The 14,350-nt window shown below is 38.1% G+C and overlaps 2 protein-coding genes across 2 annotated transcripts; one reads left to right on the top strand and one right to left on the bottom strand.

The window, feature by feature from the left end:
• Positions 1–3,237: 3,237 nt before the first annotated feature.
• LOC143568432 (large ribosomal subunit protein P3-like) lies at positions 3,238–4,953 on the top strand. Its single transcript, XM_077054591.1, has 2 exons — positions 3,238–3,473; positions 4,649–4,953. Exons 1-2 carry the CDS (start codon positions 3,276–3,278, stop codon positions 4,808–4,810), a joined length of 360 nt encoding a protein of 119 aa, XP_076910706.1. The 5' UTR covers positions 3,238–3,275; the 3' UTR covers positions 4,811–4,953.
• Positions 4,954–7,653: 2,700 nt separating this feature from the next.
• On the bottom strand, positions 7,654–12,656 carry LOC143568423 (uncharacterized). The gene is made up of 3 exons (XM_077054583.1): positions 12,374–12,656; positions 11,958–12,227; positions 7,654–7,670 (listed from the first exon to the last, which is right to left on the bottom strand). Exons 1-3 carry the CDS (start codon positions 12,654–12,656, stop codon positions 7,654–7,656), a joined length of 570 nt encoding a protein of 189 aa, XP_076910698.1.
• Positions 12,657–14,350: the final 1,694 nt, after the last annotated feature.

Below are 14,350 nucleotides of genomic sequence, written 5' to 3'. Positions count from 1 at the left end.
CACTTTCATCCGAAAAATGTCAACGAAGATGGACACGGGTATGCAAATAGTTTAGATTTTTGTTAATTGATCGATATAAAGAAATTTAGGGTTTGCAACAACCTGCAGATAATTGAGAATCAATAAGGGATTTGGGTTTGCAACCGGTGAAATGCTTTAGGGTTTGGGTTTAGATATTTGGTGACCTCCCAAATCTCTTTTCAATTTCAACCTTTTGTTGCCGGTGGAAATTGGCGGTTGCAACAGCAAGTGATAATGGGTGGTGATGGCGGCGGAAAGTGGTGGTGGTGGCATGTGGCATGTGGTGGTGGTGATTGGTTGGTGATGGTTCTGGGTTTTACAGGGAGAGAGAAAGAAGATGGTATGGGGAGGATTATAATTGTTAAAATGGATAGATGGTATGGGTTTAAAGGGGTAAAATTACCACACTGCCCTCATGTTCCTTGCACATGTTCAGATCTAACAAGAAAAATTAACTGGGTTAGTGACAAAGGATGTAACGTAAAACAAATTTGAAACATGATGTATGTCTTTTGCTATTTCTTTCATTAAAGGACGTCTAATGAAAATCAGGTCAAACGTAAAGGACGTCTTTTGCCATTTTGTCTTAATATTATTATAATATTGATTATAGGAACTAGTGATACCGAATCGAAAAAACCGCGAGCTGACACAGTGCTGATTATCTACTAAACAGTGAGTTTCATGAGCCCACTCTTTAAACAGTTTTACGAACTTTTGGGGTGAAAAGCATGTTTGATTACGTATACATATCTGAAACTTTTAATGATGTGAATTATCTAAGTGCTAACACACGAAAGTCCCCACGATCACAGTGATTAACTTCGAGCCGGTGGCTTGTGAATAGTACTATTGGTTTTACAAACCCAAACGGAATCGGCCTGGTTGCCGTGTCACATAGCGCCGTTTGCACATGATCATACTTATATTAACAGGCTATGTAGTGTTAGACATAGCTACCGGGGTATGTTGTGGGTGGAAGGAGAGCCACAGTGGTTGATTCGGCGTGGGAAATGGATGCACGCAGCACAAACAGTCAAGGCTTCACTGTAGCTTAGCATAATTACATCATTTACATACACACATACATACATACTTATATCACGATTATAAGTGTTAACTTGTGAATATTCATAACTGTTTTCTTGAAACTTGTGAAACTCACCAACTCTAGTAGTTGACCCGTTTTAAACTGCTTTTCAGGAATGGAACCAAAGTTGGAATAATGTGATGATGTACTACCCGTCGTGGATCGTGCTTGATGCTATGTGAATAGACGCAAGGTTATTAGTACGAATAGAATAATGTAACGAACATATTTTGTTGTAACACATAGTTGTGAACAAAGATAGATCAATGTAATATAATGTAAATTAGTTTGTAATGTTTCTTTATAAACAATGTTGTTGATACCAGAGGTGTCTGTTACATTCCCGTCTTACGTTTCCGCATTGTACTAGTCGGGATGTGACAGTTCCACGCATGGCGCAATAAACATAATGAAATTGAAAGATAAAGAGAGAAAGAGGCACCTGTTGCAGCTTGTATCGATGAACATAGGGGCACCAATTGCTTCGATTCAAACCAGAACTCTTTGAATTTGGTGTTTGCTTTGCTTCAGAGGGAATGGAGACGATAAAGAGGTCTGAATATTTGTTTCAGAGGGAATCAATCACCTTCGATTTGGGCCGATGACCCCTAGAAAGATGAGCGGGAGAAGTGATGAGATGGGCGTCTGAAAATACGTGTTGTTGAGATGGGGAGGACTACAGTAGCTTTTCATATTTGAAAAGTTACTGTAACATATTTTCATTATTTAGAGTTAGGGCATATAAATAGAGGATAGGATGAAGCAAATAAAGGGAAAGTTCTTTTAAATTATAAAGACAGGAGATATTTTTTATGGATGAAATGGGAATGCTTTAAGATAGGGCCGTCCAAACCGCTCGCCGTTCGAACTTGCTCGTCGCTCGCTCGGAAAATGCTCTCTCGTTTTTTCGCTCGATTGTAAACGAGCCGCTTTGCTCGGTTCGGTTTGTAAACGAGCCAAGCAATGAGCAAAGGTCTGCTCGGTTCGGTTTGGCTCGAATAGTTTTAATCTATTTTTATATAATTATATATGAACAAATATATAAATATATAGACAACACACATAAAATACAAGTAACAATTTTTTAAACTCTTTTGAATTATCCATATGCCGTCAATTTTATAATTTCATTAGTTTGATTCAAGTTTTCAGAATATTAGAAGTTTGTTTACATGTTCATTATATCTCACTGAAGCTTAATTCTCCTAAAAATTTACAACATATTACACATTTATCTAAAAACTACTAATTTGTTTACAAAATATATTATTTACAGCATTCAAACTTGTTTTTTTTATTAAAATTGTTAGAGTGTAAAAGAAATAAATAATACTCGAAAATCGCTTGATGTTCAATCGAAAAATTCTTGATTTGATTTTGGCTCATTTCGATTTTCGCGCGGTTCGAATTTCAGTCGTTCGGCTCGGTTCAGTTGTAAATGAGCCAAGCAACGAGCAAGCCTTCGCTCGATTCGGCTTGACTCATGAACAGCCCTACTCTAAAGTATGAACATACCACCAAAATATAGGTATGCTCGGGAGTCTATTAAAAATTACTCACTAGGGATTCCTAAATATGTTTCTTGCTATCTTAATTCTTAGATAATTATATTACACAAAGAAATTAGATGTGTGAAAAGCAAAATTAGTGAATTAGTAGATTATTCTATTAACAAAAACAAAAGAATATAAAAGTAAAAAGAAAACATAAACCGTATGCTGCTTTTGAGTCAGGTATCACCTAATATTATTGCAGTTCTACGCTCACAACTTTTTTTTAAAAAACTAATCTCATAGCTGATCATATATCCGAACAATAATCTCATTAGCTGTGATAAATGTTTTCCAAATATATTTTTATCAAATCAATTCCCAATTTTGAATAATTCAAATTAAAATTTTATTAAATGTAATAATAATTCAAATTAAAATCTTATTAAATGTAATAATAATTCACATTAAAATCTTATTACGTACCTTAACCCAATCTTACGACAATGAATCCAAGGGGCAAAGACGTCCTTTCCTTACAAACTAGGGTTTCCCCTCTCTCCAACGACACACCTATATAACCCCAAAAAACCAACACACAACAAACCCTCACGAACCGTACACCCCCCCCCGCCGTCGCCTGTGATTTCACTCAGCAAACAAACCACCGGAAGATGGGAGTTTACACCTTCGTATGCAAATCCTCCGGCGGCGAGTGGACTGCCAAGCAGCTTAAGGGAGACCTTGAAGGCTCCGCCGATTCCACCTACGCTCTTCAGAGGAAGCTTGTTAACGCTGCTCTTTCCTGCGACTCTTCCGGCGGTGTTCAGTCCTCCTTCAGCTATGTGCTCCCCGATTCAGCTGTGTTTCAGGTATATTATTATTACTATTATTCTTAGATCTGTTTGAATTGATTTCGGCTTTTGTTTAGATCTGGTAGTGTTGATGTTGATTAGTGGAGAATTAGTTGTGTAGTTAACTATTAATTATTAGTTGTTGTGAATTTGAGTTGTTATATGTGTTATGTTCGTCAAATTAACGCGGATGTTACCGATTTATTGATTCAACTTTAGTATTTTTAGGTGAAATTGTTATTTAATTTTAAGTTTTTGACAATATGATATTGTTAGGGTTTTTATTAGAGGCAATAATTTATCACTGTTTTTATTATTCAATTTAGTGTTTCTGGTGAAACTAATATTGGAATTTAACTCTGAAGCTTTATGATGATTTTAGGGTTTTTTGTTATGGCGTATACGCATTTTGCTGACTTTTAGAGGCAATAATTTATCACTGTTTTATGATTCAGTTTAGTGTTTCTGGTGAAACTAATATTGGAATTTAACTCTGAAGCTTTAGGATGATTTTAGGGTTTTTGTTATGGCGTATACTCATTTTGCTGACTTTTATATGATTAGCTGATGCAGTTTTTATGTTGCCGTACTGATATAAAATAATGGATGATGGCATTTAGTATTGAATTTCAATTATATCATATTATAGAAGTCAGGTTCTAGCGGTTTTTGATTCGCCATGACACTAGGTTATTATTTTATTTAGTGTTCACTAACGCCAATTTGCTTAAGTTGTCTTTTTACGTGCTAGTCAAGTTGGTTAACCAAAGTCGACAAGCAGTTACATGGTTGTTAGTTTGTTAGTATGCAGTTAGGTTTTTATAGTAGCTTGTTAATATGCAGTTAATTGGTTTTGTTTGTTAATATGACGTTGATTGGCTTATAGTTTGTTAATATGCAGTTGATTGGTTTATTGTTTGTTAATATGCAGTTGATTGGTTTATTCTTTGTTAATGCAGAGCTAATTGGTTTTTAGTTTGTTAATGCAGAGTTAATTGGTTTTTAGTTTGTTAATACACAGTTAATTGGTTTTTAGTTTGTAAATACACAGTTAATTGGTTTTTTCGGTTGTTAAAGCGTTTTTAGTTGGTTTTTAGCTTGTTATTACACAGCTAATTGGTTTTTAGTTTGTTGATATTTGGTTGAATGGTTGTTAGTTTGTTAATCTGTGGTTAATTTGTTTGTTTGTGTAGGTGATTATTGGTGGAGGTGGTGGAGCTTCTTTCGGTGGTGGTGCTGCTGCAGCATCTGCCCCAGCTGGAGGTGCGGCAGCTGCTGAGGCACCTGCAGCTGAAGAGAAGAAGGAAGAGAAGGAGGAGAGTGATGATGACATGGGTTTCTCTCTCTTTGATTAAGCCTCATCTTTATTGTTACAATGCTTGGGTTTTTGCTATGTTGATCTTCATATTTTGAGGTTTTAATATTGTTTCTTAGATTGTGGACGAAAAGTTTTTTTGTTTTAGTGTTAAATTGGATGTTATGTTTTGGCCTTGGAAGTCTTATTTTGGGCAGGGATGATAGGAAATAAATATGCCAAGATATGAAAAAAAATAGTTCTTTAAAGGTTAGAAACTCTAAATTATTAAAGTATGGTTAGGTAAATGATATTATGTTCTAACGAGCGGCAAATTCTGAAAACAGTTAACTTTCCAAAATTAATTCCCATGTTTGCGAAAAATATCTGCCGTGATGATTTTTAGTAGTGTCAAATTGCCTTTCCCAGTTTGTTTCTAAAAATCACAAAACGAAATTAAGAAAACAACCTATAAATAGTGAATTCTCGCTATTTCAGAACACGGAAAATTGTTGTTGAATTCACATCTACCAATGATAGTCTGTCGTCTTTACTTGTACCTGATTAAAGCAATCTGAACAAACCCGCTACCAAATCACCCGAAAACCAATTGCTGTTAGGGTTGAATATCGGCTAGACCTGTAAACATCAAAAACAAAATAAATCGAACCAAATAACCTGAACTACGTCGGTTTAACTTTTGGCTTGTTATCAATAATTCACTAATACCCATTAACTCTTCAAACAGTACAATGTTACATTGTTATGTCCTTGTCTTGAATTATAAACAACATGGGGGTTGGAATCTTGTACATAAATGTTTTACCTTACACGCACATGTGTGTGTTAATCTTGGTTATACTAAAAAGATTATGGTAGTGTGTACAAAGAAAATAAGAAATGTAGACCCTTGATCTAAGTGCAATGAAACGCCAATATTTGACGAAGAGGAACAAAGGAGTAATATACATCCATAGTTGACTTTTATTTTGTTCAGCTAAAACACAAATCATGTTCTTATAGCATAATTAGGTTTTTAATTCCACCACAAAGTTGTATATTTGTATTCTTAGTTCAATATTGGTATAATTTTACAAAATTAAGGTGCCATTAGTTGTACAATATATAATGATGTATAACGGTGCACCTTGAAATTTTAGTTTACAACAGTACATCGGTAATTTGTGAGTTTCTGCCCTAAGATTTTTACATTGTAACAATTTATGATGGGTTGGTACACTTTTTAACGTAGTATTATGCTTTGAGAAAAATTCAGTCTAAAAAATAATACGAAATTCTTTCGGGAATATTCTCAAAATAGCTCCTTTATAGAAAGAGATTCCAAGTTTGTCCCTTTAAATTAAAGTTTCTAGCTTTGTTCCTCACGTATCTCATCGTCGGCGATGTGCAAGGAAATACCACCGATGAGTTGGTAAACCAATTGGATAACGACGCGTGACCGGAATACGCATGGTTGACGAAACACTAAGAATTAATGCTTAACGCATCGTCAACCATAAATTAATATTTAATGCATCTTCAACCATAACTTAATACTTAACGCATCGTCAACCATAAATTAACACTTAATGCATCATCAACCCTGCGTATTCCGTCCATGCGTCGTTATCCGATTGGTTTACTAACTCATCGGCGGTATTCCCTGACACATCGTCCGACGATTAGATATGCAAGAGACAAAGCTGAAAACTTTAATTCATAAAATCCTTTAAAATCCTTGGAAGTTCTTTGTTTCAAAATTTCCCAGTACTTTCTCAATATAAAATGGTCTCTTTCTGTCCTTTACTTTCATTTACAGTCTTGAATGGGCCATTACAATTAAAGAAGCATAGATGCCTTTCGTGAACAACACATAAAAGAAAAGTTGGTGGTCCACAAGGTTTTTCAATAAAATGGCCCACGCATGAGTTTAGTGGTTGACATGTATTTTTGAAAGTTTCAAAGAAAGAATAGGAGAGCAATAAAAGATTGTTTATTTTTCCCCACTGAATTGTTAAGCTCGGGACTCAAAGCTCATGTACATGGCTAGCTTAATAAAAGCTTGAATAAATCTAGTTAGAAAAACTAGATTTGAAATTAATTGAGTCAAATTAGCTTATTTTTATAACCGGGTCAAACTCAACCTAAACTCGGCTCGTTGACTTGATCTTTGGCGCGTTTAACTTTAAGATCGAGCTCAAGCCTAGCCGAGCTGCCTTGTTTAATTTCTAGCTCTAGCTCGAGCTCGAACCCACCATAGTTGAGTCCTCTACTAAAATACTAAGAGGCTATTTGGTAGCCTCATAATGGTCATTAAGAGGACACCTCTTGTTTCTTACCCTTTTAATGGTTTAGGTATTGTGGAAAACGAGAAGCTCTAGCAGGAGCAAAGGCTCGGTCTGTTCTGGAGCATTTGCTTGCTCTTGGTTAGAACAAGGTGATAACCAAAAGGAATTTCTAAATAACTAAGAGGCAGCTTTAAATCTGAATGATTAAGAGGTTACCTATTAACTATTCGGACTTAATGCTACCAAAATTATTAAATGGTTTATATTGAACAAACAAGTCATGAGTCATTTCGTTGGGAATAGTAACTTAGACATAATGATATCAGATATAACGGAAGAGAGATTTCAAATATGTCCATAATGTCACACCTCAACCTAAGGTGGAAATGCCGGGGCGTGAGCATGATTGCTAATAGCTCAAGGTAACTATCATGCAATAATTATGGCAATATCTAATAATTCATTTTATTTCAAATAAAACAAAGATATCCAAAAATAGCAAATCAACCATAACAAATAATCCATGTCAAATAAAGAAATAATCCAAAATAAAATTTAATTATATTGTCTTTCTGATTTCCTAGAGTTTCGACTAGCAATCCAATACTTCAATCCCTTAGTTCATGCGATAACCTGCATATACGTAGAAAATACAATAGTTTTGTCAACAAATATGTTGAGTGAGCAAGTCATTAAGCTTTGCAATAACATATAATATGAAAAGTAGCAAAACGTAAGTAAAGCGGTAAATAAACCAAACCAATGAGCAAATAAGTGTCAAGTGAACCATTGCCAAGCGAATCAGGCGTCGGTTACAACTAAACGGTCGTATGATCATACTATAATGAGAACATGGTGGACCTCTCCGAATGCGCAAATTAAACAAGTAATCAATTAGCAATTTAAGTCTACAATTCACACACAATACAACGTTTGCTAATGATTAAGATATGTATAAACGAAATACTATAAGTACGTATAAGCCCCCAAAACGTTTGAAAATATGTGAAAACGGGGGAATGACAAAACTCACCTTAATAATAAGCGAGTTAATTAAAATATTAAGGATTAAATAGAAGTCTTCCGATTAACGCGCCGAACGAGAATGTCCAACAGAACCTGAAACTTAGCAGTATGAAAGTATAAGTAAAAACGAACCTATCGCCGCTGGAATCAATCCAAACGGATGAGTAGAACTCAAGTTATGTCAATTTTAACGTTTAAACGAGTCGAGTCTGACAAGAATCCGAACTTCGAGTCGGGAGTCGGGTTTTGGTCATAACCCTTAAAATTTTATTATGAGAAGAAAAGTCTTATGGACCGAATGTTGAATCCGACCAGAAGTGTGAGAAAACGAGAAGTCAAACAGATTGACTATTTTGCCCTTTTTGGGTTTTTAAAGCAATTGACCAGCCAAACCCTTCAATCTCAGAAATTGATTGAAGTTTATCGACTAGGGAATGTTTATAAACAAAAACTCAGTTTACAACTTACCCGGAATGTGAACGAACAACGAGATATAACGAGTCAAAGGTCCTTGGACTAGCAAAGTTACCGGTTATGAACGGTTCTTCAACAAAAACACCAAAAACCGAAGAGATTTGAGAGAGGCAGAGAGGGTGATGGCTGAGATATGTTTTTTAGGGTTTAGGTAAAGTTTTGTGGCAGATGAATGAGGTTAGTTTATAAAAGAAAAGCCTAAACGAACTAATTAAAGGCTTTTTGGCCCGTTAAGCAACTAAATATGACTTTTATGATGAAATCTCTGAATATAATCATAAAGATCTGATCTTGAATGATAAGAAACGAATTTAAATATATATTTCAGTTATAATAAGATATTTTGATTCTTACTTCTCTCGATTCATGCTCAAAATAACCGATTTTATGCCAAAATGAGCTAATAAACGAAAAACGAACTCAGATTATGCGCGAACTAACTGTGCAGCAGCACCATAGCGCTGTGTGGCCAGATTCTGGACCACTACCGCGTGGCGCTCCGTTGTCCAGGCGGGTCAAGTTTCAGCCGTTGACAACTTTAGTCCCTAATGTTTGTATTTTGGCCATTTTATGAACATTTTAAGATATAATTAGGATTTAAACAATGAGTAAACATGAAAGGCTTGATGTGAATATATAGAAACTAGATAACTCATAATGCAAGGTTTTTATTAAATATTAGGATCCGAAATGGGTTCATACAATGATAAAACGAAATAGCCGAATACGATAGAAAAAAACCCGAAATGTTACAGGATCCCATACTTTTAGGAATTTCGTCCCGAAATTAGAGAATAACTGTAGCGAATAGATGAGGATACTTCTCCTTAATTTGATCTTCACGTTCCTAAGTAAACTCAGCTCCTTGCTTCGATTCCCAACGAACCTTGACTAACGGTATACGACTACGCTTAGTGACTTTATCCTTGTGATCCATGATCTCAGCGGGTCTTTCAACGAAATGCATAGTCTCCTCAATAAGAACTTCGTTGGAAATTACCCTCGGCAAGACACTTCTTCAAATTCGAAACATGAAATACCGGGTGAAAATATTTGAGAGTTCAGATGGAAGTTCAAGTCTATAAGCAACCGAACCAATACGTTCAATGATTTCAAAAGGACCAACGAAACGAGGAGATAACTTCCCTTTCTTTCCAAATCTCACAACACCTTTCCATGGAGATACTTTGAGTAGGACACGATCACCAACATTAAACTCAAGAGGTTTCCTACGTTTATCCGCATAACTTTTTTGATGACTACGAGCAGCGAGTAGATTTTGGCGGATTTGAGCAATACGATTAGTCGTTTCTTGAACTAACTTCGGACAAGTAATTTGAGATTCACCAACTTCATTCTAACAAATAGGAGAACGAAATTTGCGGCCAGAAAGAGCTTCGAAAGGTGCCATCCCAATGCTAGAGTGATAGCTATTGTTGTACGAAAACTCAATAAGCGGTAGATGAATATCCCAATGGCCCCCAAAATCGAGGAAACATGAGCGAAGCATATCTTCTAGAGTTTGAATCGTATGATCAGATTGACCATCAGATTGCGGATGGTAAGCAGTACTAAGATCCAAACGAGTTCCCAAAGCGGATTGGAGAGTTTTCCAAAAACGAGAAGTGAAACGACCATCTCTATCGGAGATAATGGTTAACGGAGTACCATGATGACAAAGAATCCTTTCAATGTAAATATCCGCCAATCGATCAACCGAATACGTTTCCTTGATGGGAATGAAATGAGCAGACTTCGTCAAACGATCGATGATTACCCAAATACTATCATGTTGCTTTCGGGTAGAAGGAAGCTTAGTGATAAAGTCCATAGCAATATCTTCCCATTTCCATACGGGAACGGGAGGTTGCTCGAGCAAACTATAAGGTCGATGGTGCTCGGCTTTGACTTTAGAGCAAGTGAGACATTTTGCAACGTAGAGAGCAATGTCTTTCTTCATTCCGGGCCACCAAAAGTTGGAACGAAGATCGGCGTACATTTTATCAGCACCGGGATGTACGGAATATCGTGACTTATGAGCCTCGTCCATTATGAATGTGCGAAAGTCATCACGATCGGGAATCCATAAACGATTAAGAAAATAAAGTAAACCATTGGGCTTGGTTTCCAATTGAGATTCCGCACTACACGACATCTCGTCATACATATTGCCTCCGGTGACAGATTCGTGTTGCGCGTTAAAAACACGCTCTTTGAGATCATTTTGAACGAGAATACACATAAGCAACACGGATTTGACTTGTTTCTTACGGCTGAGAGCGTCGGCCACGACATTTGCCTTACCGGGATAGTAGCGAATCTCGCAATCATAGTCGCTAAGCAACTCGGCCCAACGTCATTGCCTCATGTTGAGTTCCTTTTGATCAAAAATGTGTTGGATACTCTTATGATCGGTAAATACTACGCATTTGGTACCATAGAGATAATGTCACCAAATCTTCAAGGCGAATACGACGACACCAAGCTCGAGATCATGCGTCGTATAATTCTTTTCGTGAACTTTGAGTTGTCTCGAAGCATATGCTATAACCTTGTCTCGTTGCATGAGAACATAACCTAGGCCTTGGTTAGAAGCATCGTAGAATACAATGAAATCTTCCCTACCTTCGGGAAGGGCAAGAATAGGAGCATTGCAAAGCATGTCCTTTAAAGTTTGAAATGTTTCCTCTTGCTTTGACCCCCACTCGTAAGGTTTACCCTTATGTGTAAGAGTGGTGAGGGGCAATGCAATCTTCAAGAAGTTACGAATGAAACGATGGTAATATCCCGCCAAACCAAGAAAAGAACGAACTTCGGTGGGAGTTGTCGGTGTCTTCCAATTCTTGACGGCTTCAATCTTTTCGGGATCGACATTGATACCTTTGTCGTTAACGATATGGCCCAAAAATTGAACTTCCTTAAGCTAAAACTCACATTTCGAAAACTTGGCATACAATTGTTCCTTCCGTAGGAGGTCAAGGATAGCATGTAGGTGCTCTTTATGATCGTTTTTGGATTTTGAGTAGATCAAAATGTCATCGATGAAAACAATTACGAATTTGTCCAAGTATGGTTTACACACACGGTTCATGAGGTCCATGAAAACCGCGAGTGCGTTGGTTAGCCCAAAAGGCATAACACAAAATTCTTCATGCCCATATCGAGTACGGAAAGCAGTCTTGGGTATGTCATCTTCATTAACGCGAAGTTGATGATAACCCGAACGAAGATCGATCTTCGAGAAGGAAGCGGCTCCTTGAAGTTGATAAAAAAGATCATCGATACGAGGGAGCGGGTAACGGTTCTTGACAGTAAGCTTGTTGAGTTCACGATAGTCGATGCATATTCGAAATGATCCATCCTTCTTCTTCACAAATAAAACAGGTGCGCCCCAAGGAGAAGAACTCGGGCGAATAAAACCCTTATCGGAGAGTTCTTGCAATTGGCTCGAAAGCTCTTGCATTTTAGACGATGCAAGACGATAGGGTGCTTTAGCAACGGGATTAGCTCCAGGTATGAGATCAATACGAAACTCGACTTGACGAATAGGAGGAAGTCCAACAACGTCATTGGGAAAATTGCGCACAATGGGAATATCTTGAATCTTCTTCTTCTCCTTCTCTTTCTCCACCACAAGCGCCAAAAAGGCAACGTACTTCTCACGCAAAAACGTTGAGCTTGAAAGCACGACTTGAGATTAAGTTTAGAAGCAGGCGTATTACCGAAAACTTTAAGAATACGACCATCTTGAAGAGGTATACGAATGTACTTATCAAAACAAACGACCTCAACGTGATTTAAAGTCAACCAATCCATCCCAACTATGACATCGAAACTCCCCATTTGCATCGGAATAAGATCTATACGGAACTTGAACTTATTAAGAACTATGACACAATCCCGAATAACCGAATCGATAGTAATCGAATTCCCATTAGCTACTTCTACGGTAAAAGGCTTAGACAACCCATCCCAATGCTTATCAATAATGTATGCAAAGTCTAACGAAATAAAGCTCTTATCGGAACCAGTATCGAATAACACGGAAGCAGAATGGTTATTAATAGAGAACGTACCATTCACCATATCACTTGAGCTTTGGGCTTGATTCGCATTCATCATGAAGGCACGACCATTCGAACCTTGAGGAGTTGGTGCAGCTTAATTAGTCGGAGGGGCTTGAATAGCAGGGACTTGAGCAGTAGCAGTCGGCAGAGCCATAATTTGCGGAACTTGAGGAGCATAGGTGTGAGGTGCAAAGCTTTAATGGATCAGGGGTTGGTAAGTTTGGACTTGGTAGGCTTGGCTAGTGTAGTACGGTGCGGGAACAACTTGGGCTTGATAAGCATAATACGGTGGAGGCATCACATGGGCTTGATTGGCACTGGCTATCAATGGGCACATATTGTGGAGATGACTAGGATCTCCACAATGGTAGCAAGCACGGGTATTTGGAACACCGGCTTGAGCTTAAGGGTTATTAGCAGCTCAAGGAGCAGACGGTGCGGGTTGTTGAGGAGCGGCACGTGCATTTGGAGGTACACGGCAAGTATTAGCAAGATGCCCATAACGGTTGCACGAGGTGCAAAGGCGGCAAGTGGTTGATGCGGGATGATGACGGTTACAGATTGAGCACAAAGGGTGCGGTCCATTATACGGCTTCTTGTTGGATGCATTTTGGTTAGGGGCTTGGTTGTTGGGTTGGTTCACATCATAGTTTTGGTGATGAGTCTTGCGCTTTTGGCCATTGTTGTTGTTGTTGTTCTTGTGGTAACGGTTGGAGTTGTTGTTTTGGGCATGCTTAGGCTCGGCTTTGGCATCAGTAGAGGATTCGGCTTTACTCTTTTCAGCAGCAGGCTTGGAGTCCTATCGGGACAGTGTACCATCTCGAACGTGATCATCAGTCAAGGAAGCAGCAAGGGTTACGGCTTCCTCAATCGTGAGAGGGTCTCGACTGACAACCGCGTCACGGAAAATAGTAGGTAGTCTACGGATATACGTGCGGATACCGCGGGACAACGGGGTTACGAGATGAGGTACCACTCGACTTAGTTCCTTGAATCGACTCGAGTAGGTAGAGTTATCGCCACCAATTTGCTTTAACTCCCAAAACTCCGTCTCGAGCCTTTGCAGTTCATGCTCGGGACAAAACTCTCTCTTCATAGCTTCCTTAAGCTCCTCCCAGGGCATGGCTAATGCTTCATCAACACCTTGGAGGTCCTTGAATGTGGTCCACCAAGTAAGGGCACGTTCCTCGAAAACGCTTGTGGCAAAACGAGTCCGTTTGTCGTCCGGACACTCACTATGGATGAAGATGTTTTCCATCCTCTCAAACCAGCGGAGGAGTTTGGTAGCATCCTCCTCGCCAGGGTAAAGAGGAGGTTTGGCACTCGTGAAATTCTTGTAGTGGCAGTTATGGGTGGGTGCAGCCGAAGTAGTTATGTAGTGGTAGTTATGGTGCTACGTGCTGTGATTGTCATAACTTGAGGACAAGTCGCGATATAAAATAACGTGATTAACTTTGAGATAGTTAATTAATTAAAATATTTATTTCAAGTTTAAAGCGTAAAGTGTTATTGGGTTGGGCTTTCCATGGGCTTCCCATGTCAACTCAAAACTCAAGATAAATAGCGAATTGAAGCAAGTGAGTTGGCCTCCCATGAGCTTTCCATGGCAATTTGAATGGCCCAACTAAATCATAAAATTAAGCTTCGGGAATTGGGCCTCCCATGAGATTTCCATGGTAGTTTAAATGACCCTAATTACATAACGGGACTTAAATATTGAGAATTGGGTTTCCCATGAGCGTTCCA

Source organism: Bidens hawaiensis, unplaced genomic scaffold (genome assembly GCF_021521415.1).
Source record: "Bidens hawaiensis isolate Kalapana, Puna unplaced genomic scaffold, B.hawaiensis_p1.1 tig00023990_1, whole genome shotgun sequence".
Lineage (NCBI taxonomy): Eukaryota > Viridiplantae > Streptophyta > Magnoliopsida > Asterales > Asteraceae > Bidens > Bidens hawaiensis.
The sequence above is the reverse complement of the archived record's forward strand: the minus strand, read 5'-3'. Positions and strand labels throughout refer to the sequence as shown.